Raw genomic sequence first — 26,429 nt, 5'->3', positions numbered from 1 at the left:
TTTTGCCCATTTTACTGTATTTGTTCGTCCCTTGAAGCATCACGATACAAAACAGTAATTGCTGTAATGTTTGCAATCGCTCAGTCAAAATGACGAGTTATCTGGCTCTTTTCATGTTCTTCCAGCATAGCATAATACATTGAAAATGATGTTTATCGACATCAGGTCGAAATCATGATGTCACGATGAAGAAAAATTTCACAGTGCTCATTTTTCCCATTTTTCCGCATCAGTAAAAGCCTACTCCAGTTATCATATCTGTTCATTGTCACTTTTGTCGTAGTGAAGGATCCTATATTTAGAAGCTTGTAATGTCTAAATTTATATTAGCGGTTGTGGAAAAAAATTTGCGTAACTCTATTGATGTTGGTATGATTTCTATGATGTGAGTATCATCTTTCCTTTAGGAGGATGACACTTTTTTATCCTGTTCGATGGTCTTGTTCAAACTGATTTCCAGCAAAGTGTTGAGACGCGTAATCATTGAGCGAGGATCGTCCAAGACACCGGCAGCACACAACGCATTGTCATAAACCTGGGTTGGATGGGAAAATAAATAGCGTCAGAAAATCACGGATTACAGAAATGCAAAGCATACGTCAACTGTGTTACCTGCTCAGCGACCATTTTGGCCAGTGCAGGGTCCTGTTTACGGATGTGGAACAGTCCCTTCATCACAGCATGATCGGGATTGATTTCAAGACGCGCAGGAGAAGGTGGTAATTCTCCCAATTTCGCTGAGCCTTGCATCATTTGCATCATCTTGCGCATGGCAGGGCTTTCGTGTTCCAAAACTGCGAGGCAACCACAACAACAGCAGACGATATTAGTTTCCATCACCAACAGTATCTCATGGTATATTCCACCACTTACCAATGGCAGGGAATTTGTCCAAACGGCGTGAAACATCGACTTGTTTGACAGCATCGCCGCCCAAGGTGTCCTGGATCCACGAGGCCAGATCTTTGGCATCGGCCTCGGACAGCACTTGGCTATCACCAGCATTGGAAGCCGAATCATGTTGCAATAAAGGATCCGCAGCCGCTTCGGCGGAATCGGCAGCGACAAGATCATAGCCTTGGAATTCACGCAAATGACCCACAACAAATTCATCTACAGTATCATACAAGTAGAGCAATTCCACGCCCTTCTTCTTGAACATTTCGGTGTAAGGACTTTCTTCGGCATAGCGACGCTTCGGGGTCAAAAGGTAATAGATGCGTTTCTGATCGTCCTTCTTGCGGTCGGCATATTCCTGCAAGCTGACCATCTCACCTTCCTTGGTGGCCGAGGTTTCGAATCGCAACAGTTTGGCAATATCACGCTTATGCATAGAGTCCGTGCAAACACCTTCCTTGATGAACTGGCCGAAATCCAAAAAGAATTCGTTGTACTTTTTGGCATCCCGCTTGGCTTCGTTGTCGAGCCACTTGAGCACACGCGAAGTCATGACCATACGTAGACGAGACAAAATATTGTCTTGCAATAGTTCACGCGACACGTTCAAAGGGATATCTTCCGAGTCCACCACACCTTTGACGAAACGCAACCATTCCGGTAACAGGCCTCTGGACTTGGGTTGAATGAGGACCTTGCGAGAATACAGCGACACACCAGGTTCTTGGCGTTCACCCAGCGATTCCATGTGACGTTCAGGAACGTACAAAATGGAAGCGATAGAAATAGGAGCATCGGTCTTGAAATGCATGGTGTACTGGGGTTCGTCCCAAGCGTTGGCAATGAAGCGATAAAACTCCTTGTGTTGATCGGTCGTGATGCTATTCTTATCCTTAGTCCACAAAGGTTCGACAGTGTTGACAGTTTTGTCGTTCAAATAAATAGGGAAACCAACAAAGCTACACAAAGTCAATAACCATGCATTAAAATGACATGAGAGCATGTGCAAAGGACAACTTACTTTGAATATTTCTTGATGATCGATTCCACGGTCAATGGAGATGAAAAGGTCTTGCAGTCATCGCGCAATTCAATGACAATCTTTGTACCAACGGCCACATTCTCTGCTTCAGCCACGGTATACGAGCCTTGACCATCGGTGGTCCAGCAATAACCCTTGGAGCCAGGTTTGGCCGAACGAGTATACACCTTGATCTTTTCACCCACCATAAACTATGTCATAACAAAAAGAAAAAAAAAAGGTATGAGACCCGTCTGTTTGTCGTAGCTGTTGCCCAAAGCTTTTGAAAAGATGATATCTCAGAGCCACACTTACAGTCGAGTAGAAACCGACACCGAATTGACCGATGATGTTTTCACGGGATCCGGAAGAACCATCTTTTTCGAGCTTTTCCAAAAAGTTTTTGGATCCAGAGCGAGCAATGGTACCCAAATTCTCATTCAGCTCTTCCAAAGTCATACCGATACCGTAATCCTATACAGATTACTCAACACATGGTTTCTCAGTAGAAGGTGGGATGGTAAAACTGTACCTGAATGATGAATTGCTTCTTTTCATGATCCAAGCTGATGCGGATTTCAAGCGGCTTTTCAGAGGCGAGATCAGTATCGGTCATCTGGCTGTGACGAAGCTTTTCCAAAGCATCAGCAGCGTTGGACACCAATTCACTATATCAACACATTAGCTTCTCATTGTGATGCACAAGACAGACTGAAAGAAAGTTTACCGAACAAAGATCTGTCAAATAGAAAAAAGCATCAGTAAAACCATCATCATCGGGAAAACACAGGATCAACGGACTACAGTACCTCTTTTTCAGAGTAGAGCGAATTTGCAACAATATGAAGGAGTTTCTTGGTTTCTGTTTTGAATTCATGGACCTCTTCTTGACCAACCACCACTTCTGCAGGATCGGTTTCCTTGTTCTGCAAATAAATCAATTATCCAGCGTAGACAATGCGGGAGTACATACTATAATACATACCTCGATGGTGGTTTCTGTCGAATACATAGCGTATTGCTTCCACAGAAACTGCTGGGTAGCAGGTACAGTGCATCGCTTGACACCCGAGGAAATCTACGTTTGGCTTTCTGTAAGAATAGGAAAGGTACCTTGCAAAAGACGAATATAAACGTACCAAGAGTTGTCGAGTTTGCTGAGCCTGGCGTCTAGCTTGACGTCTGGCAGCAGCAGTGATGTGGGGAAGCGATGAGCGAGCCACTTGTCTCAACATGGAAGTGAGAAAGCAAATAAAGGTTGCAAGGAAAAAATTAGGTCTCGAGGAACAGTGGAGACAAAAAGAAGATCCTGGAAATCATGAATGGGCGGCGATTCAAATTTAATGTGTGACTTGAAGTCCTCACGGAAGCCACCCTGGTCCCCCACCGCCCCCACTGGGGATTAGGCCAAGGGCACTTTTTTTTCTTTTGACCATTCGACCCTGACATTTTCGGCGTACAACACTGTCATCATGAATATGTCTGGTGCCAAGATTATCAAACATTTACTCGCAAAGAATGGTCCGATGACCACGAAAGCTTTAGCAGAAAGTATCCCTCAATACAAAGACCAACTGGTTTCCAAGCATCATATGAAAAAGCGCATTCTGGCCTGTCTGGAAGGCGACGGCACTCTTTACAAACAAGTCCATCGAGACACAGCAACGGCAAAACCAACCTGGCGATGGCATTTCGCCAAGGCCGAAGACATGGAGAAGCATAAACTGTTGGAGCGTAGCGCATAAATTCGAATTATAGACATCTTGGGTAATAACATTCACATTTCATTTCTCTAAACAGTACTACTGTTAGGCCCCGAGTCTTTCTTTTTATCTATTTCACATATTTTTGCTTTTTTTTTTGTATGTATTTTCGTTCCTTTTACGAAAATGGGGATGCAGTATATTGAATAAATGAAAAAATACAGAACCTCATGAAAAAAATATCGGAAAGAAGTGCAAGACATAAGAAAAGAAAAAGAAAAGGGAAATAGAGAGTCAACAAGGACAAAGAGAAAACAAAGCACAGAGGTTGTAACAAAAGGCAAAAGATTGAGAGCGAGATAGAGAGAACGAGAGAGAGAGAGAGAGAAATTGTGAGAGAGAATAGATAGATAGAGTGTGTGTGTGTGTGTGAGACAGAGAGAGAAAATAAAGACAAAGTAAAATAAAAAATAAAAAAAATAAAGAAAGAGGGAAAACGGTTAGACAATTGAAGGTCAAGTAGTTTAAATACATGCTAAGCTTGTTGCATGACCGTATCCTCCGCTTCTGTATTTGTGGATGACGGGTTGGGATTGGATGATGGTGGTATCGTTCGGTGTTCTGGTTCGGTAGCAGGCTTATGATCAGGCACCTTTGTATCTGTGAACAGCGCTTTCCAGTTTCTCATCAATTGTTGGCAACGCTCTCTAATATTATATTCATTGTCCCCTTCATAATTGTACGTGCATGCAGCTTTCACCACCTTGCCAATCTTTGTATGCTACACAATCAAATTTTTTAGTGACACCCATCATCATGACACCAGAAAACTGCGATAACAAGTTCCATCATGTTCTTGGCTCTTCCTTTTCATCTCCGTTTGATTCACAACAAAAAAACCCCCATCCTCTACTTACCCGTAACAATCCATAAGTCATATCCAGATCTTCAATTTCTTTGACCACTTGTGCAATTCGGCCATACTCCTCACGCGGAATTTCTCCCTACAAAAATAAAATCAAGAAAAACAAGCCCACACAAAGAAGGCATTCTCATTTGTCAGTTGACATGCTCTCTTTCCATCAAAAAGTCACGCCATCCCTTTCCCTAATCCTTACCGGCTTCTTATCATATACCAATCGTTGCAATTTATGTCGAATATGATAAACGCGTTTAAAGTGTTGCTGATATTCGGCCGTCTGTTGATAAGCTTCCAAATCATCCACTCTCGACTTATCATGATGGTTTGCTGATGATGCTTCCGGTTCCTCCGACTTTCGAGCCAACAAAGGCGATTCACTCATCCGTTCACGATGGTCTTCATCATTTTCCTGGGACATGGACTTGCGCTAATTTGGCCCCGTTAATTTTTTTTCCACATACTCCAAATCCAAGCGTGTCTTGACGTCATTTTACTTACTCTCTTTTTTCTGTCCTTTGGCGAAGGAGCCTTTTCACTGAGCTTTCGCGACCGTCTCTTGTTGTTACTCACGTTGGCCCTCTTTTTATCCTCCTCTTCCTCTTCTTCCGATGCAGGTGCGGTCTTCTTTCTGGCGTTGGTCTTCTTGTCTGCACCCTTCTTCTTGGCAGCCTTATCCGCTTTCTTCGCTACCTCCTCCTCTTCTTCGTCTTCCGGTTCTTCTTCTTCCTCCTCTTCCTCTTCTTCTTCTAGTTCCTCCAACAGCGAAGGATCCAAAGCTTGACGCACCGCTATTTCCAAGTCCTTTGTTTTGAATTTTTTGGCTTTCAGGTCTCGCTCCACGGTGGCACGGTCGAAAGGACGAATGCAATCCGGTCCAAAGAACCCACTAATGAAAAGAAACGGCAATGTTACATTACCCCATCCCTTGATTCATCCCACGGTTCATCTCATGGCAACACTTTTTTGTTCCCTTCATCCTACTTACTAGTCTCTGGACCCATAGAAGAACACCGTGAACAGCGGATTCTTTGACCTTGACCTTTGCTTTAATACTTTAGCTGGTACATCTTGATCAGCTTCCACCTAAAAAAAAGAAAAAATAGGACTGGGATGAATACTTCATGTCAACATAACTCACCATGTGGGTGTGTGAGAAAAAAAATCACACAAGAAAAAGGAAAAAAAAAAGAACCCCAAACTCACTCTTGCAGGCCACCACGGATAACCTTTCAGCTTTGCAAACACGATTGTCCCAGGAGGGTAGTCAACAGTGTCTTGTGAACGCATGACTGGAATGAAAAAACTAGAAATGGAGAATACAAGAAGAAAAGAAAAAAATAATAATAATAAAATAAAAAAAAAGGTTAAGGAGAGAAGAGTGGAAAGGGAAAAAAAGAAAAAAAAATACAAAAATACAAAAATAAAAAAAACACTGGGAAAAAAAAATTATGGAATTTTTTGGCTGGTAAAATTTGTGGTCTCTTTTTTGTTCCCTTTTTATTTGCCATCAAAACCGTCATTCCAATCCATGAATTTTGTTTATCCTTTGCGTGCAAAGCTACGAGTGAGGGTGGAAAACACGCTCATTAAACGCTGACGTCGAGAGTAGCCTACAAGACCTAACAGTCCAATCATGGCACAACTGAATAGTAGTCGTTTGGGTGCTATGCCGCGGGATTGGCTGACAGATGGGTCCGATGGTGCATTTGGAACCACCCTTTCTTGCATTGGCTGAGATCGAATTAGTCGGCGGTCCTGGTCAAGGACCAGCCTTAAATGTCGTTCTTGGCCACTGTAACCTCCATCCTGACGCTGCGGTCCCTCATAACCCTTCAAACTCTCGCCACGGTCACCCTGACCAAAGAATCCCACGCGGTCCAACCGAGGCAAGTAGAGTTCGTAAGCCGGCATATACGTGTCAACGAACGCACGCACCGCCTCATCCGATAGCCCTTGCACATTGCGTGTCTGCTTCATATGGTGTTCCTGCTGCAGTCGCCACTGATATACCTGCTCCAGATCCGTCGGTGATAAATGGATGAAAATATCCATGAACGGGTATAATTCACGCTCATAGGTGACTAATTTATCGTTCAGTTTTTCAATATGGGCCAATGGGTGCTCTGTTAGCTGGTTCTTGTGTCCTTGTTGATTCTCTTGTGACTTTTGACGATACACATGCTCCAGTTGTTCGTTCAGCAGTGGTTTGAAGCCCAACATCCATCCTTCAAAAAGAATGACATCATACGGCGGATAAACTTGTTTCCAAGATGACTTTGGCAATCGATCACCCAATCCTCCAAATAACGATTTGTCGTAAGACGGTATGGCCACCGGTACATTCGATTGCGCATTTTTATCCAGCAATTTTGAAAATATCGATCGCGCCAGCGCCATATCATGAGACCCCGCTTGTCCGCGGTACTGTAAGAGTCGATTGCCAGGATTCGCTTCGGCCAGATGAGCTTGATCAGCTCGTGTAAGGTACAGATCGTCCAATGAAAAATTGACCACATTCATGTTATGCTCCTCGCGCAAAATATGGGCCAGTGTATCGCACAAGGTCGTCTTGCCGCTGCCTTGACAGCCCGATACACCCACCACCAGAGGCCGACGGCCAAGATGACGGTCTGCACGATCCTTCAAATAGGCATCTCGGTGATGAAGAATATGGTCGAGCGAAGCTTGAGCTTGAGGAAGCATGGCCATGGATTGATAGGTCATGGTGGTTTCAAATTCTTTGGAATGAAAAAAAGTGCCCTTCCAACATCCATCAATGAATTTTAAGAGGGACAAAGATGGTGTCACATGATGTAACTGCCCCATTTTCAAAAGTTGTTGTTACCAATGCTCTCTCATAAAGAAATATGGCTACTTTTTTTGTGATTTGTATGAATAGTATCACCATTGATCACCTTTGTGCATAAATTATGATCACAAGATGCTTTGTATGGCGAAAAAATAGGCTTCCATGGATGCATTTTGGATGGATATTCTCCAGCCAGCAGCTGACACGTGTTTGCGGGAATTCAAGTTCCTTTTTTTTTTTTTGCTTGCAGGACATGCCCAAAAATGGGGAACGCGTTTCTTTGGCCAAGCGAGCGAGCTCACGTAACTGTTTGGACAACCATGTATTTGCCAGCGATTATTCGTAAACCTGCAGTGTCCTTGATTGGAGAAAAATGCTACGTTTCGCTCATTGAAGACCTGAACTTTGCGGATGTCGACTGCATAAAGTATTCTCTTTCAAAGGGGCTCGGTTTTGGCATTGTCGCCGGTGGTTGCATTGTCAAGATTCCTCAGATTTTGAGCATTATGGGCAATCAGTCCGCCCAAGGCCTGTCACTAACGTCCTACTTGATGGAAACGGTGAGCTATGCCATCACCTTGGCCTACAATTTCCGACAGAACAATCCGTTCAGCACATTTGGAGAAATCTTTTTCATTCAGTTGCAGAATATCGTCATTACCCTTTTGATCTTGTTCTACGCCGGCCAGCATGCCAAACTACTCGCTACGTTTGCAGGCCTCATCGGTTTGACTTACTGCTTGGTAGACCCGACCATGGTGTCGCCTATGTTAATGGCCAATCTTTACGCAGCTACCATTCCGCTGAACTTGGCCAGCAAAGTGCCTCAGATTTACACGAATTTTGTCAACAAATCCACCGGTCAATTGTCCGTTTTTGCCGTCGTCAACTACTTTGCAGGAAGTGCTGCACGCGTGTTTACCACCATGACCGAACTCGACGATCCACTCATGCTCAGCGGCGCCCTGTTAGCCACCGCTCTCAATGGCATTCTCTTACTGCAAGTCATCATCTACTGGGGCAAAGGCGGAAAGAAATCCATCAAAAAGGAATAAAATCATGTAATCATGGTATTTGCCAAATAATAAAAATCTGGAACCGATAAAAAATAGCAATATTCAAGTTATTCAACCGTAGCGAAGCGAGACCAAAAAAAAAAAAAAAAAGAAAGGTCGCTTATATTCTGTACAATGCGAATTGGATCTATTTCTCCCCTATAAAGATGGATTCCTTGATCTAATCCGATAATCAAAAAAAAAATAACAGATGAAAAGAATGCAATTCGTCGAGACAACCAGGACATGTGTATACAAAAGGGAAAGACGACAAGTATATGGTAGAAATCATACGAACGATTTGGATTTACTGGGGGGCAGTGGCCGGCCGGCGTGACGAGGTGGGCACCCAGTCATCAGGAACTGCGCCCTCCCGACGTAACTGACGAACGATGGTTTCAAAGGTGTCTTCATAAATGGTAAAGTGACCGAGCGCCATCATTTGATCAGCCAATCCAGTAACCATTTCAACGCTCTGTTTTCGCTGTTCTGTCTCTTCCTCTGTCAACGGTTGTTCCTGGGCCGCAGCAGGGACGGTACTCTTCTTCTTCTTCTTATCCAAGAGCTTCTGCTTCCACGCCGGAACTTTTTTGGGAACGCCCGTACCGAGTTTCATGAGCGTTTCACGGACGGTTTCCCCCGGCAACATGTATTCTGCCAGCATCCTGAATACATCCGTCTTTGTCTGTGGCATCTCCGCTTGACGTGACGCTTCTTTTAATGCTTCCGCCTGTTCGCGTCGTTCCTGTGCTTCTCGGGCACGAACCATGTCCTTTTTGGAAATGCCTTCCATCCAACGGTCATGGAATGCTTGTGGGTCGGCTTTGTTACGGATAAAGTTACCCGACGCATCAAAACTTCCTTCCTCCATTTCCTCTCGCATATTGAAGGCGGTCAGTTTCGGTTCCTTCTTATTCCCTTCCTCATCTTCAGATGCATCGTCATCGGTATCCCGATTTTGAGAATCGAACTCTTGACCTTCGATTTCGTTCAATTCTAAACGTTTTTTGCCCTTCTTTGTGGCTTCGGCCGCTGGTGCCGCTGCCGGTGCAGAAAACATATCGAATTCAGCATTCGCTTTGGGTGGTTCTTCTTCTTTCGCTTCATTTTCCGAATCCGATCCGCTGCTGTACACACCGCCGCCCACTTCTTCTTCGTCACTTCCGTAATCGGTCCTGACTCCGCCTCGTCGTTGTCTAGCAGGCTCTAGTACGTCTTCATGATCGATTTCAAAATCGGTAGGTGACTGCTCCGATCGACGTGTATCGTTGAACCGTACACGTTTTGAAGACGAACTGCGACCAAACCCTTCGTCGTCGTCAAATGATCCCTTGAATCGTTTCCCACTTGCCATGTTTAAATAATAAAAATAAAGGCTTCACTTGCAGTGTCGAGCTGAGCAGCGACCAAAAAAAAAAAAGAATGGACGGACTTTGAAATGCCTGACGTATAAAACGATGGAATGAACAAAGCGTGCAAGTTTATGCGTTGATGTTCTGTAAAAAGCTAACATCGACATGAATAATGATGCAGATTATCAACTCGCATGATGCATTTGAATGATTAATAATGAAAAAGAAGGATACCACAATACGCAAAATGTATTCCATTATGTCTCATAAGCTCAAAATGTTGTAGATGACAAGCGCAATTCTCCAAGCAAAATTCTGTCGCGTAAAGAATTAAGACAAATGTGTGATTTTTTTTCCACCCTTAGTTTGCTCAAATTACAGTTCCTGCACGTATACTCAAGATAACCAGAATTATCAACAGCCTACACCTCCGCATCCAGCTTGCGCACCGAAAAACTTCTTTTTTCTTCTCTTTTCTTTTCTTTTTTTTCGAAAATCGCAAATGTGCTGTGCCCAAGTACAGTGCCTTGCGTTTCGAATATTGTACTGCATCACTCACCGACATATCCGATTTATAGCTAAAATATGTACAAAATCTATACCATGTTGGTGTGAGGCGGCCCCACAGTGTGATGATAAAAGTTTTCATTGGCAACTGAAAACGAAAAAAAAGAGTAAGTCGTTTTTGTCGAAGGAATCTTTTTTTTTTCAGGTCTTTTTCTTTTGGTTTCTCTCTCCGTCCACTTCAACAAACTGTACATAGGGGGTGATCAGGATTCAGACAAGGTGATATAATCGTACAGCTATTTTAATACAAATAGGCAACCGCAAATGCTCTGGTTCAGACTGTCATTAAATTTATACAATGTCACTTTATACAATGAGGTACTTCCATCCTTGACGACCACCCAGCATAATGGACATGGCCCACGAAAAAAAATGAAACTTGCAGTCACGTTAAGCCGATGCGCCCGATGAACCAGCATCGCTTAGCATGGAGCCCACGGAAAGTGTCTGTTGACTTGTTGTTTCACATTGACACAGTATGTTGTCTTGGCAATCTACACGACCAAAATAGGCATTTTTGATGGCGTGCGATGCGTCGAATCCGAAAGTACAAACCGTTTTCCTCGTTTAGCTGCAACAGCAAGTCCATGACAACACGCTCAAAATCACATCAAAGTTCACGTTAGACTACTTTATTGGACCTGAATGAATATGGAAGTGTAATATCTCATCAAATCCGATCTTCCGCCATGAAAGCGCTTCCTTGATAAAATTTCATTCTCCCTCGGGGCTTGGCTACGGAAACATTTTATGACACTTCCGTTGTTGGACGGCGAATCTTGGCACAGCGGCATAATATATTCTCCGTATCGAATAGGGCAGCTCACGTTCCACGTCGACGATAAAGAAGATACTGATTTGTTTCCAGGTATGTTGATTTTCATCAAGGAAAAAGAAAAAGCTTTTCTATTTAGTGTGTCGGTTCTATCCGGTGATCGCGTAATTGCTTCCATGGATCGACACAAATTAATTTTCTCTAAATGGCGGAATTTGCCTTTGCATCGTCATGTCCTGAGATACTCGGGTCAAAAAAACAGCGCTGAGCCTATCACCAAGCGGCAAATCCCCATCCGTCTGCTGTCTGTGACGTCAGGATTGCCTTTTTAGGGTGAAGCCGTCGTCGCACAGGGCACGGATTCAAAACGCTATAGTCCGTCGCCCCTATTTCTTGCACAGAAAAAGGGAGTTTTTGATTCTTTTTTCATTGGAAAACCATGATTGCACTGAATGAAGATACTCAACAGATACTGTCGAGGTTGAATGACGAGGACGAAGAAATCGAATCGTCCAGTCAACAAGTCTCCGATTCCGACAGCGACGATTCAGAACCTGAAAATGCGCAGCAACGACTGATCCCACAGCAGCAACGGCAAGGACGACGACAGCAACGACGTCAACATGGACAAGGCATGCGGCGATCGTATTCGGCCGAAAGCGTAGTCAGTACACAGTCGGCCCCGCCACCTTATGAACTGTATCCACCGGCAAGATCCTTTCTTGGACGGGCGTACAACTGGTTGCGCAAGATACCTCGGTTCGCCACCCACCAAGCCATTGCTTTGCCTATCCTACCGGTGCATCGTCGACCGTTCAGTCGAGCCAACTCCACTTCAACGTTTACTGCGGATTCTGTAGCAAGCTCGGAATATGGAAGTAACTGCTGTTCTTACTATTACCGCTATGTATATGATAGATTACCCACCTGTCCACGGTTGACCTTGCCACCCAGAGTGGCCCGTTTTAGAGGCGTGATGCTGTGCATCTCTTTTTTTGCCCTATTTTTATTTTCATTTTTATTGTTTTGTGCCATTTTTTTCTCCCCCGCATCTCTCCCCTCGCCCACGGTACCCGACAAAACCACCGACAGCCATGCTCGTCTACTTACCCTCAACATCTTCATGCGGCCGCCTGGCGTGAAGAATAACTGGTCCGATTACAAGGATGACCGATTGGAGTATATCATGGATTACATTTTGCCAGAGTATGATATCATTGCATTCCAAGAAGCATTCGCATTTGCCTCGCGCCGGAAAGACCGTCTTATTCGCAGAGCCCGGGAACTCGGATTCAATTACCATGTGGAATCACCGAGACATTATCCGTGGGAATTGGCGGTAGATGGCGGTCTCTTGCTTATTTCAAGGTTCCCCATTCGGCAATCAGACACGATTGAGTTCCCCAGAGGAACACACAGTGATTGGTAAGAAATCAGGCAACCATTCCAGCCAATTCCTCCATTTTCGGAATTCACTGGGAAGAAAAGAAAAAAAAAAAAAGAAACAGAAAACACATAAACAAAGGATTCTTTTACTAACTTTTGCTTTTGGATGTATCTAGGTTGGCTATTAAAGGCGCGCTTCATGCTTTGATTGAATTGAATCCATCTCGATCGCTTCACGTTTACACCACCCATACCCAAGCTTCATACGATTTGTTCAATGTGATCAATCAGGGCGACACGGAAATCCGTCTGAGTCAATTCGCTCGGTTGCACCAGTTCATGAGTGATACGGCCGGAAACGATGGGTTCCCTGTTATGGTGATGGGAGATCTCAATGTGGACGCTGCAACACACGGCGAAGGCATTGCCATCACGCAACCCTCCAAAGAAAGTTCACGTGAATATCGAATGTTGATGGACGTCTTACGAGGCACCGGGATCCATGGGCTGACGGAGAAAGGAGACATGTCGACTGCGGTGTTTGAGCATCCGTGGAAACTGGATTTGACGGATGTTATCTATGACCATTACGGATATCACCCTGTAACCTTTGGGGATTACGAAATGGACGACCGTGGTAACCTACGCCCAGCAGAAACCGTCCTGACAGATTCGGATCAGCTGATGACGGTCCAAAACATTGATCGTATGTTATGGGCGGGCCGGTCCACGCCGGTGCAAATCGTCGACCCCAAAGTTGAAAAGTTCATGGTCAAAGATAATTTGAACATGGACGAAGAGCGACGTGCTCGTACAGCATTCACACAAATTTCAGGTAAGTTCCTTACCTTGACGGCAAGGAGAAGGGGAAGGAATGAAATTCTTTCTTTTTCTCGTTACGTTTTCCAGACCTGGGAAGTGCTGATTTTTTTTTTTTTTTTTTTTACCAGATCATTACGGTTTAAGTTGCGTCATGCAATTGAATCCATAAAAAGCATATGCAAGTCGCATCAGCGCAATCAGGCCGATTACCGTTCGTGTTACCATTACCGTTGATGGTTGCTCAAAAAGTTTATAATAAACAAATTCTAGAAATTCTTGCCTTCTCGTGGCGGATGATTCAAACAACAACAAGAACAACAACATCACACATGCATCCTTTTTTGTCGAACCCATTGAGATATGGGGCTTTTGATCTATTCCAATCTATTGAAAAGGATTAATAAAGAGTAACTCTTTTTCTATAATATGCGCCTCATGCGCTTTTTTCATGTTATATGTAATGAGGACTCTGAATAAATTTTTGATCTGAGACTCTAGTCGTGGATGAAAATGAAGTGGCAGACTTTGCCGTCTTGGAAAGAGAAAAAAATTACCATTGCAAATGATTGGTTCATTGAACATCTTCACAGTGATTGGATGCTTTTCAATTCAGCCATCTTGATACGCCCATGGATGATGCTTGAAAAGGGCACTAGGGAAATGTTACCGATGCAGTTTTGTTGTTCCCTTTTTTTAAAAACTGTGTATCACATTGTTTGGTATCCGTCTGAATAATTCATTTTATTTGATCCGGAAAAGACAACCAAAAGGCTGTGCAACAAGGAAGTTTTTCGAGAAGATGCGTGTATTTGGATCCAATCATATCCAAAGTTCCAAACGGGGAAATTTTCTCGTGTTGGACAACCAACGTCAGTGACACTTCGTCATGGAAAACTGGATATTAAAAAAAAGATATATAAAGACAAATCTTCCATTGACAAGAGGTACTCTACTTCGCATCAATTATTTCACTTATATCTACAACTTTACAATATCAACATGCCTCTCTCACTCGGATTGACTCAAATCAAGAGAATGTTCAATTGCAACACGGTGGGAACCGCGGACGCTGTTCCTGTATCTGCTCCTCGTATGCCGTCCACCACCATTGGTAATGCTACCTATCTTCGTGATCCCATGCGCTGTGGTGACTATCCCGATTACGTTGGAAGTTTCTTTGATCCAATGACCGTGCGCGGCACATACACATCGGGTCATGATGTTACCAATACAGGTGCCTAAGTTTGTAACCCAAAGGAAATGGCTTTCTATGTAATTTTGAACGAGCGTTCATGATCAATATGTTAATAGTATATCTTTCCCTCCTTTTAAACGTTTGTAATTAGTTTTATCCATATATTCTGCACATAATTTCTTCTCTTCACTCTCTCAGGACACTGTATTATAAACTCGCAATAAAACTTAGGCATCCACTCATTTCACTATATACCGATCGCTAATATTTTTAATTTTTTTTTAATTTTTTTTTTTTTTTTTTTTTTTTTTTTTTTTTGCTTTTAAAAAAACGAAAACAAACCCCTTGGAATCATTACTGTATCGATGGTACCTCTTTGTTTCGCCTTTCTTATTTATAAAACCGGGTACTTGTAGCGTCATATTGTTTGCAGTCCCCTGCATTTCCTCGAAACAGGAGGAAGTTTTTTGGTATCATCGCTGTATTGATGGCAACCCTATAAACCAAATACTTGTGGCGTTATATTGTTTGTAATTTTTTACGTTTCCTTTGGAAACAGAAGGAAGTTTTTTCGTCCCATTACCGTATTCATGGCAACTCCATAAACCGAATACTTGTACGTATTGTTTGCAGTTTTTCAAGTTTCTTCGAAATAAGGGCAAGTTTCACGAGGAATGGGTACCTGATGTCGGTTGGGTTGGCGAAACAATCCTTCAATGACATGTTTGTTTTTCTCATGCTTTGATCCGTTGGGGTGGCAAAAAAAAAACGTCATTTTTCTGGTAATCAGGCCACGACGGGATGGAGAAGAATCTAGATTTTGTTCCTTTCTTGCTTAACAAATCTGAGAACGTGATCATTGGTTACTCAATTTGTCGTACTATACGGCCTTGTCTGCGATGACTGTACAAAAATAAACCCACGCATCATCATTATAACGACAGGGTGTTCCCATTCTTTGCTAGGTTAATGCATCGGTTTGAGAAAGATGGATAACTGGCCATCATAAGCGAGAAACGATGGAGCAACTTGCTTGTAATTCAAAAATCTTTTCCCTCTCTGCTCTCTGGCCTGCTGGAGAACAAATATTTCGCCAGCATATCAAAGTTTTCTCATCATGCGTTTACCGTGAAAGAATATTTTGCATTCTATTACATTGTACTCTCCCAAGTTAGCTTTCAATGACTTGATTACATAACTTCCACCAAAAGTGAAAACAGATGACGTTGCAAGTAGAGATCGGTCAGACAGTGGGGATGCCTACATACAATATCAGATCATATCATTATGAAACGATCACAAAGATGGACCGTGCGTCATAAAAATGTTCCTGCCAATACTCATATTTTAAATTCTTGATAGCAGGTATATTAGGCAAAAACTTTATTACATCATTTGCGAAGATCTCTGCAAGCGGATTTGTATACAAAAGATCAAAGCCGCACAACGTTTTCGAAAAGAGGTAATAGCAAGCATTTGGATACCGTATAAAGCACTTTCCATATTTTTAACGTAAATATGAAAATAGGCACTAAGATAGATTCATCTTGCTAATATGTCATGGCGATTTTGGCATTGAAAACAAGCTGGAAGCGGTGCCTCACCATGAATTGGGCGTTCTTTCACCAAAATTTTCCAGAAACTGACCTCTGATTGGAGCGGAGCCGTGATGCCATTTTTCAACCACAACGGTGAACGGATGGCGAAAAACCAGTCCACCTAGCCGATTTGCTTTTTTCGCCTATTGTTTCTTTAGAAGCGAAAAACAAAACAAAAACTAATCATTACCAATGGTATGATAAGCAAAATGTCAAAATACAGCACAATTAGAACCATATTACTTATTATTCAATAGGCTTTACCGATCGCTACGTCTTCTTCAGAAACAAAAGATCTTTTACGAATGGAGCGCGTTGGTAATTAATCAATAAGATCGCCCTTCACGCCAGACTGTCGAGATTCACGCCATATTTTCTTCCTACCACTTTTTTAGGCGCCCATTCCCACATTCGTGGTTTGGGTCTCGACGATGCACTTGAGCCTCGCATGTCCTCGCAGGGTATGGTGGGTCAACTCAAAGCACGCAAGGCCGCCGGTGTCATTTTGCGCATGATCGAAGCCGGTCGAATCGCAGGCCGCGCCATTCTCATTGCCGGCCCTCCTTCCACCGGTAAAACCGCTATTGCTATGGGTAAGTATCTTGGCTACAGAGGCAAATGTCCAAACCAAGAATGGCGAAGCTTACTTTTTTTTCTTTTTTTTTTTAGGCATGGCACAAGGTAGATTGGCATTAGTCGACAAAAGTACAATACGACGGACTCCCTAATGACATGTTATTACTTTCTTTTTTTTCTTCACCAGCTCTCGGTAGCGACGTTCCATTCACCATGTTGGCTGCTTCGGAAATCTTTTCACTGGAGATGTCAAAAACCGAAGCTTTAACGCAAGCATTCCGTCGATCGATTGGTGTCAGAATCAAGGAGGAATCGGAGATCATTGAAGGTGAAGTGGTGGAAATTCAGATTGACCGATCAGTCACTGGGGTAGGTTGAACTGTCCAAGTTGTGTGTATGTGGAAAAATAAGTGTATCGTCAGAACTCACAGGACTCTTTGTAGGGATCGAAAACGGGTAAATTGACGCTCAAGACAACGGACATGGAGACCATTTACGATTTGGGTCACAAGATGATCGAATCGCTCAACAAAGAAAAAGTGATGGCTGGGTAATTATTGGTTGATCGATGCCTGGCTGTGATATTCCTCATTTTTAACATGCATATGAAACAACTAGTGATGTGATTACCATTGATAAAGCTTCTGGCCGTATTTCCAAACTTGGCCGTTCTTTCACACGAGCAAGAGATTACGACGCCATGGGTTCGGATGTAAGTCAGCAAAATGAAAACAAGTGGCAAATGGCAACTGGCGACGCATTTTTTTTTTCTTACCGTTGCCCGATTTAGACCAAATTCGTCCAATGTCCTGAAGGCGAATTGCAAAAGCGTAAAGAGGTGGTTCATACAGTGTCGTTGCACGAAATCGATGTCATCAATAGCAGAACACAGGGTTTCCTTGCACTATTTTCTGGCGATACTGGTGAAATCAAAGCCGAAGTGAGAGATCAGATTAACGGAAAGATTGCCGAATGGCGAGAAGAAGGCAAAGCCGAAATCGTGCCAGGCGTAAGTTTCTTGGGGCAAAAAACTCATGGTTCACCTAGTCCATCACACTAAAGTCTCTCCGCCCTCCCTTTTTTTTGGAATCTAGGTTCTGTTCATTGATGAAGTTCACATGCTTGACATTGAATGTTTCTCCTTCCTGAACCGAGCTTTAGAAGATGATATGGCACCTGTGGTCATTATGGCTTCCAATCGTGGTATCACCAATATCCGTGGTACCAAATATAAATCTCCTCACGGTATCCCCGTCGATCTGCTGGATCGTATGTTGATCATTTCCACAAAAGCTTACGAAGAAAACGAAATCAGACAAATTTTGACCATTCGGTAAGTAATAATGACAAGCGAAACGAAAAAAAAAAGCTGGGAACGGTTGACTGATGGTATCTTGCTTAGATGTGAGGAGGAAGATGTTGCCATGACAGACGATGCCAAGGATGTTCTGACAAAGATTGGCGTGGAAACCTCGCTTCGTTATTCGATTCATCTTATTACGGCGGCTAATTTGGTTTCAAGGAAGAGAAAGGCAGCCATGGTCGACATCCAAGATATCAAGCGCGTGTATTCACTGTTTTTGGATGAAAAGCGATCCGTGCAATACTTGAAGGATTACCAAGATCAATACATGTTCAACGAACAAAACGACAAAATGGCTGTCGACACTGCCATGGAAATGTAAAAAGAAAAAGAAAGTGTCTCATACAAATAAAACATTGTCACATTCAACCCAATTCCCATCACCCCGGAGCATTCTCTGTTTGATTTTGCATAGCAGGGTTGGACATACTCGTAACAACTTCCTTGTTTTCCAACCTTTGACATACATACAATATAAACTTCTATAGCTCGGTTTAACGACCCGGTCTAATGATAACTTAGAACACGGTCATCATCACTGCTGCCGTCAACAACACGGCAAAACCTGTCATGGTAACATGGGAGTACATCGACGAACCAGCGGAGCGTGAATGGGTCGTGGAGGAAGGGCGATGCGCGGCAGAAGTTGTCGCCGCTGCAGAGGCCTTGGAAGAGGCAGAAGCGGAGGAGGAAGAGGTCGCGCCGGATGATGGACTTGCTGAAGCGCTGGCAGACGACGCCGACGAACTAACCGCATTGGCAGCTGGTCCATCCTCGGCAGATTTAACGGTAGCCACCACTTTGCCAACGCCCCATGGTACCTTTTCGCCTATCAAACCGGGTTAATAAACGTAAAATGATGAACATATCTTGCGATTACCATTGGGTTGTGTGGGATGTTCCGGTGGCGCCACTTTTCCATCAGCACCGACAATAGCGAAACGGGTGGTCCAGGCGTTATCTCCAGCCTCTGTTTCGAATTTTAAAAACGTTATTAGTCATCGGTCGATATCTATGCAAGGCTTGAGTTACCATTGGTAAACATGAGGAAATAGATGGACGAATGCGGTTCAACGTCCGGAGCGACCCACTTGTATGACATGGAGTTGGCGGTCAAGTTCTGTAGGGATCGGAATTGTTTGAGTGGCCGAAGATATCATTAAAGAAGTAGATCCAAATTATACTTAACTGATACCACATTGGCCAATAACATCTGGTCGTCATTATCACCCGTCATTAAATCTACTCTCCCAAAAAAAAGTACATGAGTTCTATGATTTCAGTCTGTCGGGTTCAGTGTGAAGCAGTATTACCGATTCTAAAGTTTCTCCAGGCTTCAGCAATGGTAGGTTTGGTATTATCTTCGTCTTTGGGGAGTCATTTTTTAAAAACAGATCAATCGAGTCAGTTTCAGCGACAAAAAAAATTCTACCATTGCAACATCATTGGATCGGTAGTTTTACCCCAGAGAATTTCGTATTCTTTGCCTGCTGTCCAAACCGTGCCTGGCTCGGGATAATTGGGAGCCAAAGTACAATGCACAGTTGCCAACGTTGTGACAAGAACAGCGGCAACGGCGGCTGGAGAGGAAAAACGCATTGTAGATGATTTCTTCTTTTTCTTTTTTTTGTGTGGAAAACAAGACAAAGAGGGTTCGGGATATAAACAGTATTTATTGGAGGCGGAAAAAAATAGTCCGGATCACATTCCCCAGGATCCCATCATTGCCTTGCCTAGTTAAAATCTCCATTTGCTCTTATTCTCCTTATTCAATAGAATTACAAAGAAACATCAACTTGATCACAGCCTGATACGTTTAGTGTCATCCGCCCGCGGAAACTCACGAAAAGTGCTTTCACTGCCTCGTTGGTGATATGCTTGTTGTATGATATGTCTAAATGCTTGATGAAAAGACGGCCCGTCCTTATCGCTTCCAATGTGGCATCGGTGATCCATGTTCGGTGGAGTCGTAAAACCGATAGGTGGCCTTGTTCTTGAAACATACGTCGTATGTTATCGTCGGTTATCTGTGATCCCGCCAATTCCAACTGATCCAGTGTTCCACCAATTTTAGACGAAATCACCGTACCAAGGTCTTTGGTCAACCGGCGGCAATGTAAGATGGCCAACGTTTCGATATTCGGTCGGTTTTTCAAGAATATCCGAAGCTCGTCTACGGTTAATGCATCCATCTTTTCCAGGCAAACGTGACGAAGCGTACGGGTAGGAAGCGTATAGAGAGAGTGGGCCATCAAAGGGGTGGTGGAAAAATGGATGGTGTGCAGTTGCTTTAACCCCGAAAAATCACATTCAAGCATAAATGGCCAGCTTTCCAAACCGCCAATGTTGAATGTATGCAGCTTGCGGCAGTATTTCGCAATCAATCCAATGGTATCTGGCTGGACGCTGGTGGGATGACCGAGTGTCATGGTGCGAATATTCGGACACCGCCGGATCAATTGAGATACTCGCATATCGATGCCATACTTGTTGACCAGGGTCAAGTCGATCGATCGGATATACTCGCCGTACCGCAGCACCCCGCTCGGTTTGGTCACCGTTTTGATGAAATCAATGAATGAAAGATAATTGCGAATAAGATAGTTTCTAGCAAATGTGTTACATGCACGTCCAATGGTCCTCATAGAGCCCCGTGAAATTTGCTTACCGGTAAAGGACGGTGCAGACAAAGTGTGCCCATTCCTTGCACACTGTCATGGCAACAAAAGCGAATTTATCGTCGCCACGAGGCCCAATGCCAAACGAACAGATGATCTGTTGAATGTCCGAAGGTAATGTCCTTGCCATGCCGTTGGCCAAAGTCCTTGAAAGAGACCAATGAGCACCACAATGAATCGGGCTTCCCGCCAATGTATAAGTGAAAGCAACAAGAAAAAAGCCTTGGAGCAACAGAAAACTGCAAGATTTCATATTGGAGTGGAGCAAAAACTTGGCCTATCACAGTACACAAAAGCCAATCGATGTTTCAATCCTACTGTTGCCGCTGACAGGGCCCAATGTATGCTGTAATTCACCCTTCCTCCCCCATATTTGCTTTGCTTCTCTTGTTTTTACGAGAAAAATGATAATGCATTCTTCATCTGAAGGGAACCAGTAATGTAATCTCTAACGAAATTGTTGATCGCCTTACAAGGATACGGTATTCGCAATGGCGTTTCCTCGTCTTGCAACAGTTTTGAGTAGCTGAAGTAGACCACAGCAATGCCATACTTTCTCATAATTCATGTGGTAATTTATTTTTATTTATTTTTGCTACAGTTCTGTGATTGCTAGCATGGATATTCTTTTATATGAATATGCTGTAAGCGGTTGAATATCGGATGTATTACATCTCGTCTTCAATAAGGTGTCTCTTACTGATTACAATGTGGGCTTCCAATAATGGTTGAGACGAGTTTCTCATCAAATATGAATCCTTGTGTCTACTTTGACATCCTTTGCAGAGATATACGCTGTCAATTTGTTAAATTGGACAATGCCAGCACCCTACACAAGTACCGATGTCGCTGATGTTGATGCATAACAAACACATAACTAGAACTCTGTATTTCCTGTGATCGATGCATCAAAATTGTTGCTTTCGCTGGTGTCATTATCCGGGAATCACTTATTAGAGGCGGCCATTATTTATCGTGGTGCACCTCCTAAAGAATCGTATGACTGAAAATTGCCATATTTTCGACGACACCATTTGCAAACCAAAAAAAATTGGCACTAACTTTACGCGTGAGAAATATCACGGTGCGACATATGATAGATATGAGGGCAAAATGTCGTCCCATTCATTGATCAAATACAAAATTTAAGATTGATGCGTTATTTCACTTGAACTACTCCGTTTTCTACCATAGTATCGTGTAAACGATGTTCTTGTTATCATACAACGGGAGCATTATTCATTTCTCAAAGAGAGAGAGAGGATGGGTGCTGTATATATTACTGGCAAGATAAGACTGCGAGCGATTTATGCAGCATCACCGGAACAAGTATAGTCGGTTTGTGCCACTATCCCAAGATGGTACCGACCCAGCTCTCATGGTGAGACATTGGGCCCTCTTATTTGCTAGGACAGTCCGACCAAGCGATACTGTCGACCATCCAACCACTTCATATCGGAGCCGAATCTCCCAGATAAGATTCAAGATATATTGCAAAAGCAAAAAAGACAGGCAATATTAAGATTACCTGTGCCTCAACGTTTAGCCGTTCCAACCTCGTCATTCTGCAATCTCAATGCATCTTACAACACTTTATATCTATGAACAAGCGATCGTAAGCTCTTTATCATCGCCAAAGACAGTTCCATGAACATTGCCAGCACTTGTTATCAACCACTTTTCTATGACTGACAAAAATAGAACCCAAGTACCTATTCTCCATATGGATAATTATGAATCGGTCAGAATGGAGTTTTGCCAAAATAGTCAGGGACGCTGTCCCACTCTTTTCGGCGCCATTTCATATTTGTCAACTCTATCCATGAACAAACCCATCATGGGATCATGCCATTGTACAATCGAGTTGCTGATAGTCTCTCCTACGTTATTAGCTTAAGAGCTAGTGCTGCATAACGTACGCGGGTGCCGTAACCATCTTTGTCAACTGAAATTCTACAGCGGATAAAGGACCTGTAAAAAAACTTGAAATTCAGCCGACGAATTATACGAAAATAGCAGGCTATTTTCATTCGTGATTTGATGGCAAGAGGATTATGTTTCTTGTTCATTGACGGAGAACGGAGGATGATTGCGATCGGATGTGATCTCGTGATCTATGCACTAGAAAAAACAAAAAAGTAGTAGTCGTGGTTACGCTCTGGACGGGTTACCCCGGATCAAAGGGCTCAGAAACCGATGGCCCAGCGACAAATAGAGTTTGAGTATGATGCAATTTTATCAGGCGCGGTAAATGTCATTCGATAGCGTCGCTGCAATTGTCGTCGTCAAGGCCAGTAACATTCAGCTCGTTTGGGCGGGATCGAAAATTTCAAGTCTAGTGTCGAATGGGTCCCCTTCTAGATTACTATTTACGGCTACCGCCATCGATTCCTTCCTGTCAAGCAAAAATGGCCCGAGCCGGACAACGACCTGAAAGAAATAGTCAAGAATGCCCACCGCACTCTATTTCATGTATTGCCATGCCCTATTTTGGATAATTGAATGGATTGTAGATTCTGATTTCCCACCGCCTGTCGATTGGCTGCATTGCAGTAGTGGGATCAAGAACATTATGATGCTAGTATTGTCCATTATTTGGCATGTATCATGACTTCTTCGGAACGGGATGCTTTTTGATCAATAAAGATGGATTAAAGATAACGATGGCAACCACGTTGAATCTTTTTCTCAGCTCCGCTTGTCAACGTCATGGACCATGGACTACGGAATCTCAGCAAGATGATCGGAAATCGAATTCGCGTCTCACGATAGCCAGTTCAAGGGGCACCTCTCCACACGTATATAAAGGCCACACCCCGCACCCTTCATTTTTTTTTTAAAGTTATCAATTCCCAGATCAACAAGAAACAACTCTACTCTATCTCTCTATTATCAAACATGTTCACAACTCGTGGTGCCGCTATCGTTCTTGTTCCCGTCAGCTCCTTGGCTGCTTACAGCTACATCCGTACTACGGCTCAACCTGGTTTGGCCCATTCCCATATTATGACTCTTCGTGGCTCCGACCACTCCGGTTTGGCTCAGTGGCGTAAAATTAACAATGGCCTTGGTCTCGTCGATGTCAGCCGTAGCGGTGGTGGTCTGTAAAAATATAAGACCCCGCTCTCCCTCAAAACTATTTATTTCTATCGGCTCGGTGGCTAGACCATACGTAGCCTTTCCCTATCTACCATCATCACTTATCATTTCTGTACATCACCATCTTTTTTCGCCTCTTCGTCCCTTTTGTTACCCTTTCAATCAAATAAAAATAAAAGAGAATGCTGGTATCATGATCTAAAACTAGAAACCGTGTAGCATGTAAAGAACACTTTTATTTTTTTATGAGAGTTATGGCCTCATTGTTGTCCCGCATTGGACGATACAGAATAATCAATCGCTTCCGGGTTGAATGCAAGATAGGGCATTGCTGTTGCTTGCATAGGATATCTTGCATCCCAGGCGCCTATGAGGGGAGTCATGACCTGACCATAGGAGAAACTGGCCTGATAATAGCAATTTTGCATCATGAGTGATCGCATTCGTGCTCTTTCATGGTGTACCGTGTATCCCATATTTGGAGGAGCATAAGGCGCTTCACAAGCCGTGGTTCGGTTGGGTAAATTGTGGAAGCTTCTTATTACGTTTGATCCCTTGTACGGACTCGCATCACCGTTTGAGCAAAACCTATGCTTTGGCCGGGAAGTCGGGCGCGTTGTGACGGGTAATGTGTTGCCGTCGTGAAGGTGACGCTTGTGGTTATTTCCAAGCGGTGGAACTTGCTGTGGGTGGCGTGTTCGACATTTCCACTGTCCGGAGTTGTGATCAAACGTCCTTGGCATTGGATGTTGATGCGATAGCTTATTTTCAGTTGTCATGAGCTTGGCATAATCTCTCAGCAGTTGCTCCACCTGGGCCAGTTGCTCAAGCAGCATCGCTTGCTGCTTCTGCAGCGATTGTTTCTCGATCCGAAGCGTGTTTCTCTCTCGCACCAATTTTTCGCACTTTTTGTTCAGTTTCTCAGCAGTTTTTTCAGAGGTTGACCAACCATCATCGTTTGCTAGGCAGTCGGGGTAACCAATACGTGGAGAAGGCGGTGGTTCAGACATGGAACAACTGGCCAAGGTCCGCCTACGGCGAATAGGGTTGGTGTGGATTGTCATGTTGCGAAAGGGTGACTCCAGAGACAGTGACAACAGATGGTTTAAAAAGAGATACAGAAAGAAGGAAACAAAAAGAACACTTGCTTCCTATTTGTCCTGGTGGGCTTATTGTCGACTGAATCATCTGCAGAGTCAAAAAAGAACAATGAAGGCAAGTGGTAATTTTAAATCTCCGATTCCCGGTCCGGGTGGAACAGTGTTGCCCGCTGCAGCCAGTGAACTACCTCGAGTGATCGCTCCAAAAGAGAACTTCCTCTTTCGCCTCCCATCAGACCGTTAACGATGAAGTACGTATCCGATGTATCCGATATCCATCGCCATGGATCCATCACGGGACGAAATGGATGACGCTCGATTCGATACTCTTGCCCGGTTTATTTAACATTTTTTTTTCTTCTTCTCCCATAGGCTTGAGATTTGTTCCTTCTCCGGCTACAAGATCTACCCTGCCAAGGGTAAGACCTACGTCCGTCTTGACAGCAGGTGAGTTCATTGGATATGGAAAAGCAATGTGGGATTGGAAAAAAGAAAGAAATGGCTTATACTAATACATTTATTATAGAGTAAGTTTGGAGAATCGGCCTAACGAATGCCCTTGGAGTTGTGTGGTTGACGGAGAAATGCTTACCTATTTTTTATTTTTATTTTTTCAAATAGACCTTCAAATTCATTAACGGCAAGGCCGAATCCTACTTCCTTCAGCGTCTTAACCCCCGCAAGATCAGATGGACCGTTATCTACCGTCGTTTGAACAAGAAGGGTGTTACTGAGGAAGTCGCCAAGAAGCGCACTCGCCGCACTGTCAAGCACGAGCGTGCTATTGTTGGTGCTTCCTGGGATGCCATTCGCGCCAAGCGTAACCAGAAGCCCGATGCCCGTGCTGCTGCTCGTCAGGCCGCCGTCGCCAAGTCCAAGGAAGCCAAGAAGGCTGCTGCCGCTGCCAAGAAGTCCAGCGTAAGTATTCAAAAAGATGCAATGGAGAAAAAAAAAGGGGGGGGCGCTACGGGAATGAGGAATTTGGGTCGATGCTGATGGACATTGTTTTAAATAGGGTCCTGCTCAGGGTGCCAAGGTCAGCAAGCAACAAGCCAAGGGCTTCGCTCCCAAGGCCGCTGCTACCTCGCGTTAAATTTTATTTTCACTTGCCAATAAATGAAAGAATATGACGCTTCATTGTATTCACACGATCCAATCCGGTGGTGTGACCGACCAAAGGCTATGATTTGATGGGTGTTGAGATGGTGTGGGCATCATAAAAAGGCAGAACGGAGTGGCCCGAGACCAATCTGCTTTAAAAAAAAATGGGGAAGAGGGATCGTGAACCCGAAAGTCCTTAATAATCGTTGGGTTGGTGCGCAATAAGGTCGCATATTGGTGTTTATGCATTCTCTTATTTATCTTTGCATTGGACAAGACGACTTCCCAAAAAGGCGGATATAGATTTCGATGCAACTGTCTAGAAGTAAAAGCTGCATACCAAGTGATGAATCGAGCTGGCAATCTCGCGAAAGAAAATGTCGCATCACTAATATCATGCGGACTCAGAA

At 43.7% G+C, this 26,429-nt stretch overlaps 14 protein-coding genes across 14 annotated transcripts; 6 read left to right on the top strand and 8 right to left on the bottom strand.

Moving 5' to 3' along the window:
* Positions 1-206: 206 nt before the first annotated feature.
* BYT42DRAFT_569311 (Hsp90 protein-domain-containing protein) lies at positions 207-3,269 on the bottom strand. The gene is made up of 10 exons (XM_051568278.1): positions 3,058-3,269; positions 2,904-2,996; positions 2,728-2,844; positions 2,646-2,656; positions 2,451-2,586; positions 2,234-2,392; positions 1,919-2,130; positions 874-1,856; positions 613-794; positions 207-535 (listed from the first exon to the last, which is right to left on the bottom strand). Exons 1-10 carry the CDS (start codon positions 3,151-3,153, stop codon positions 404-406), a joined length of 2,121 nt encoding a protein of 706 aa, XP_051423939.1. The 5' UTR covers positions 3,154-3,269; the 3' UTR covers positions 207-403.
* Positions 3,270-3,846: 577 nt separating this feature from the next.
* On the bottom strand, positions 3,847-4,561 carry BYT42DRAFT_569308 (uncharacterized protein). The gene has a single exon (XM_051568277.1). It carries the CDS (start codon positions 4,153-4,155, stop codon positions 3,916-3,918), a length of 240 nt encoding a protein of 79 aa, XP_051423938.1. The 5' UTR covers positions 4,156-4,561; the 3' UTR covers positions 3,847-3,915.
* Positions 3,847-5,906, bottom strand: BYT42DRAFT_569307 (uncharacterized protein). Its single transcript, XM_051568276.1, has 6 exons — positions 5,747-5,906; positions 5,529-5,626; positions 5,042-5,429; positions 4,740-4,970; positions 4,539-4,625; positions 3,847-4,402 (listed from the first exon to the last, which is right to left on the bottom strand). The coding sequence occupies exons 1-6, from the start codon at positions 5,828-5,830 to the stop codon at positions 4,157-4,159; spliced, it is 1,134 nt and encodes a 377-aa protein (XP_051423937.1). The 5' UTR covers positions 5,831-5,906; the 3' UTR covers positions 3,847-4,156.
* BYT42DRAFT_569306 (P-loop containing nucleoside triphosphate hydrolase protein) lies at positions 5,848-7,489 on the bottom strand. The gene has a single exon (XM_051568275.1). The coding sequence runs from the start codon at positions 7,367-7,369 to the stop codon at positions 6,083-6,085; it is 1,287 nt and encodes a 428-aa protein (XP_051423936.1). The 5' UTR covers positions 7,370-7,489; the 3' UTR covers positions 5,848-6,082.
* A 120-nt stretch (positions 7,490-7,609) lies between these two features.
* On the top strand, positions 7,610-8,522 carry BYT42DRAFT_569305 (uncharacterized protein). Its single transcript, XM_051568274.1, has one exon. The coding sequence runs from the start codon at positions 7,673-7,675 to the stop codon at positions 8,405-8,407; it is 735 nt and encodes a 244-aa protein (XP_051423935.1). The 5' UTR covers positions 7,610-7,672; the 3' UTR covers positions 8,408-8,522.
* BYT42DRAFT_604919 (uncharacterized protein) lies at positions 8,506-9,807 on the bottom strand. Its single transcript, XM_051571110.1, has one exon. It carries the CDS (start codon positions 9,759-9,761, stop codon positions 8,715-8,717), a length of 1,047 nt encoding a protein of 348 aa, XP_051423934.1. The 5' UTR covers positions 9,762-9,807; the 3' UTR covers positions 8,506-8,714.
* Positions 9,808-12,077: 2,270 nt separating this feature from the next.
* Positions 12,078-13,543, top strand: BYT42DRAFT_496118 (Endonuclease/exonuclease/phosphatase; the record flags this gene model as incomplete). Its single annotated transcript, XM_051564402.1, has 2 exons — positions 12,078-12,526; positions 12,664-13,543. The coding sequence occupies 2 exons, from the start codon at positions 12,078-12,080 to the stop codon at positions 13,541-13,543; spliced, it is 1,329 nt and encodes a 442-aa protein (XP_051423933.1).
* Positions 13,544-14,269: 726 nt separating this feature from the next.
* On the top strand, positions 14,270-14,752 carry BYT42DRAFT_569298 (uncharacterized protein). Its single transcript, XM_051568273.1, has one exon. The coding sequence runs from the start codon at positions 14,309-14,311 to the stop codon at positions 14,549-14,551; it is 243 nt and encodes an 80-aa protein (XP_051423932.1). The 5' UTR covers positions 14,270-14,308; the 3' UTR covers positions 14,552-14,752.
* Positions 14,753-16,234: 1,482 nt separating this feature from the next.
* Positions 16,235-18,477, top strand: BYT42DRAFT_569296 (RuvB-like 2). Its single transcript, XM_051568272.1, has 10 exons — positions 16,235-16,297; positions 16,360-16,420; positions 16,498-16,695; positions 16,772-16,783; positions 16,866-17,047; positions 17,122-17,228; positions 17,297-17,390; positions 17,469-17,687; positions 17,773-18,011; positions 18,081-18,477. The coding sequence occupies exons 1-10, from the start codon at positions 16,295-16,297 to the stop codon at positions 18,361-18,363; spliced, it is 1,398 nt and encodes a 465-aa protein (XP_051423931.1). The 5' UTR covers positions 16,235-16,294; the 3' UTR covers positions 18,364-18,477.
* BYT42DRAFT_604917 (uncharacterized protein) lies at positions 18,478-19,655 on the bottom strand. Its single transcript, XM_051571109.1, has 6 exons — positions 19,505-19,655; positions 19,355-19,408; positions 19,237-19,283; positions 19,074-19,161; positions 18,922-19,011; positions 18,478-18,870 (listed from the first exon to the last, which is right to left on the bottom strand). The coding sequence occupies exons 1-6, from the start codon at positions 19,638-19,640 to the stop codon at positions 18,560-18,562; spliced, it is 726 nt and encodes a 241-aa protein (XP_051423930.1). The 5' UTR covers positions 19,641-19,655; the 3' UTR covers positions 18,478-18,559.
* A 39-nt stretch (positions 19,656-19,694) lies between these two features.
* BYT42DRAFT_569291 (uncharacterized protein) lies at positions 19,695-21,076 on the bottom strand. The gene has a single exon (XM_051568271.1). The coding sequence runs from the start codon at positions 20,684-20,686 to the stop codon at positions 19,820-19,822; it is 867 nt and encodes a 288-aa protein (XP_051423929.1). The 5' UTR covers positions 20,687-21,076; the 3' UTR covers positions 19,695-19,819.
* Positions 21,077-23,570: 2,494 nt separating this feature from the next.
* Positions 23,571-24,006, top strand: BYT42DRAFT_569290 (uncharacterized protein). Its single transcript, XM_051568270.1, has one exon. It carries the CDS (start codon positions 23,618-23,620, stop codon positions 23,825-23,827), a length of 210 nt encoding a protein of 69 aa, XP_051423928.1. The 5' UTR covers positions 23,571-23,617; the 3' UTR covers positions 23,828-24,006.
* Positions 24,007-24,042: 36 nt separating this feature from the next.
* On the bottom strand, positions 24,043-25,135 carry BYT42DRAFT_569289 (uncharacterized protein). Its single transcript, XM_051568269.1, has one exon. The coding sequence runs from the start codon at positions 24,880-24,882 to the stop codon at positions 24,079-24,081; it is 804 nt and encodes a 267-aa protein (XP_051423927.1). The 5' UTR covers positions 24,883-25,135; the 3' UTR covers positions 24,043-24,078.
* Positions 25,136-25,164: 29 nt separating this feature from the next.
* Positions 25,165-26,011, top strand: BYT42DRAFT_644824 (uncharacterized protein; the record flags this gene model as incomplete). Its single annotated transcript, XM_051572640.1, has 5 exons — positions 25,165-25,169; positions 25,291-25,365; positions 25,445-25,490; positions 25,540-25,836; positions 25,934-26,011. The coding sequence occupies 5 exons, from the start codon at positions 25,165-25,167 to the stop codon at positions 26,009-26,011; spliced, it is 501 nt and encodes a 166-aa protein (XP_051423926.1).
* Positions 26,012-26,429: the final 418 nt, after the last annotated feature.

The sequence above is a fragment of the Radiomyces spectabilis genome (assembly GCF_025331425.1).
Source record: "Radiomyces spectabilis strain NRRL 2753 chromosome Unknown BYT42scaffold_6, whole genome shotgun sequence".
Lineage (NCBI taxonomy): Eukaryota > Fungi > Mucoromycota > Mucoromycetes > Mucorales > Radiomycetaceae > Radiomyces > Radiomyces spectabilis.
Note: the sequence above shows the minus strand (reverse complement) of the source record. Positions and strands in the feature narration are given on the sequence as shown.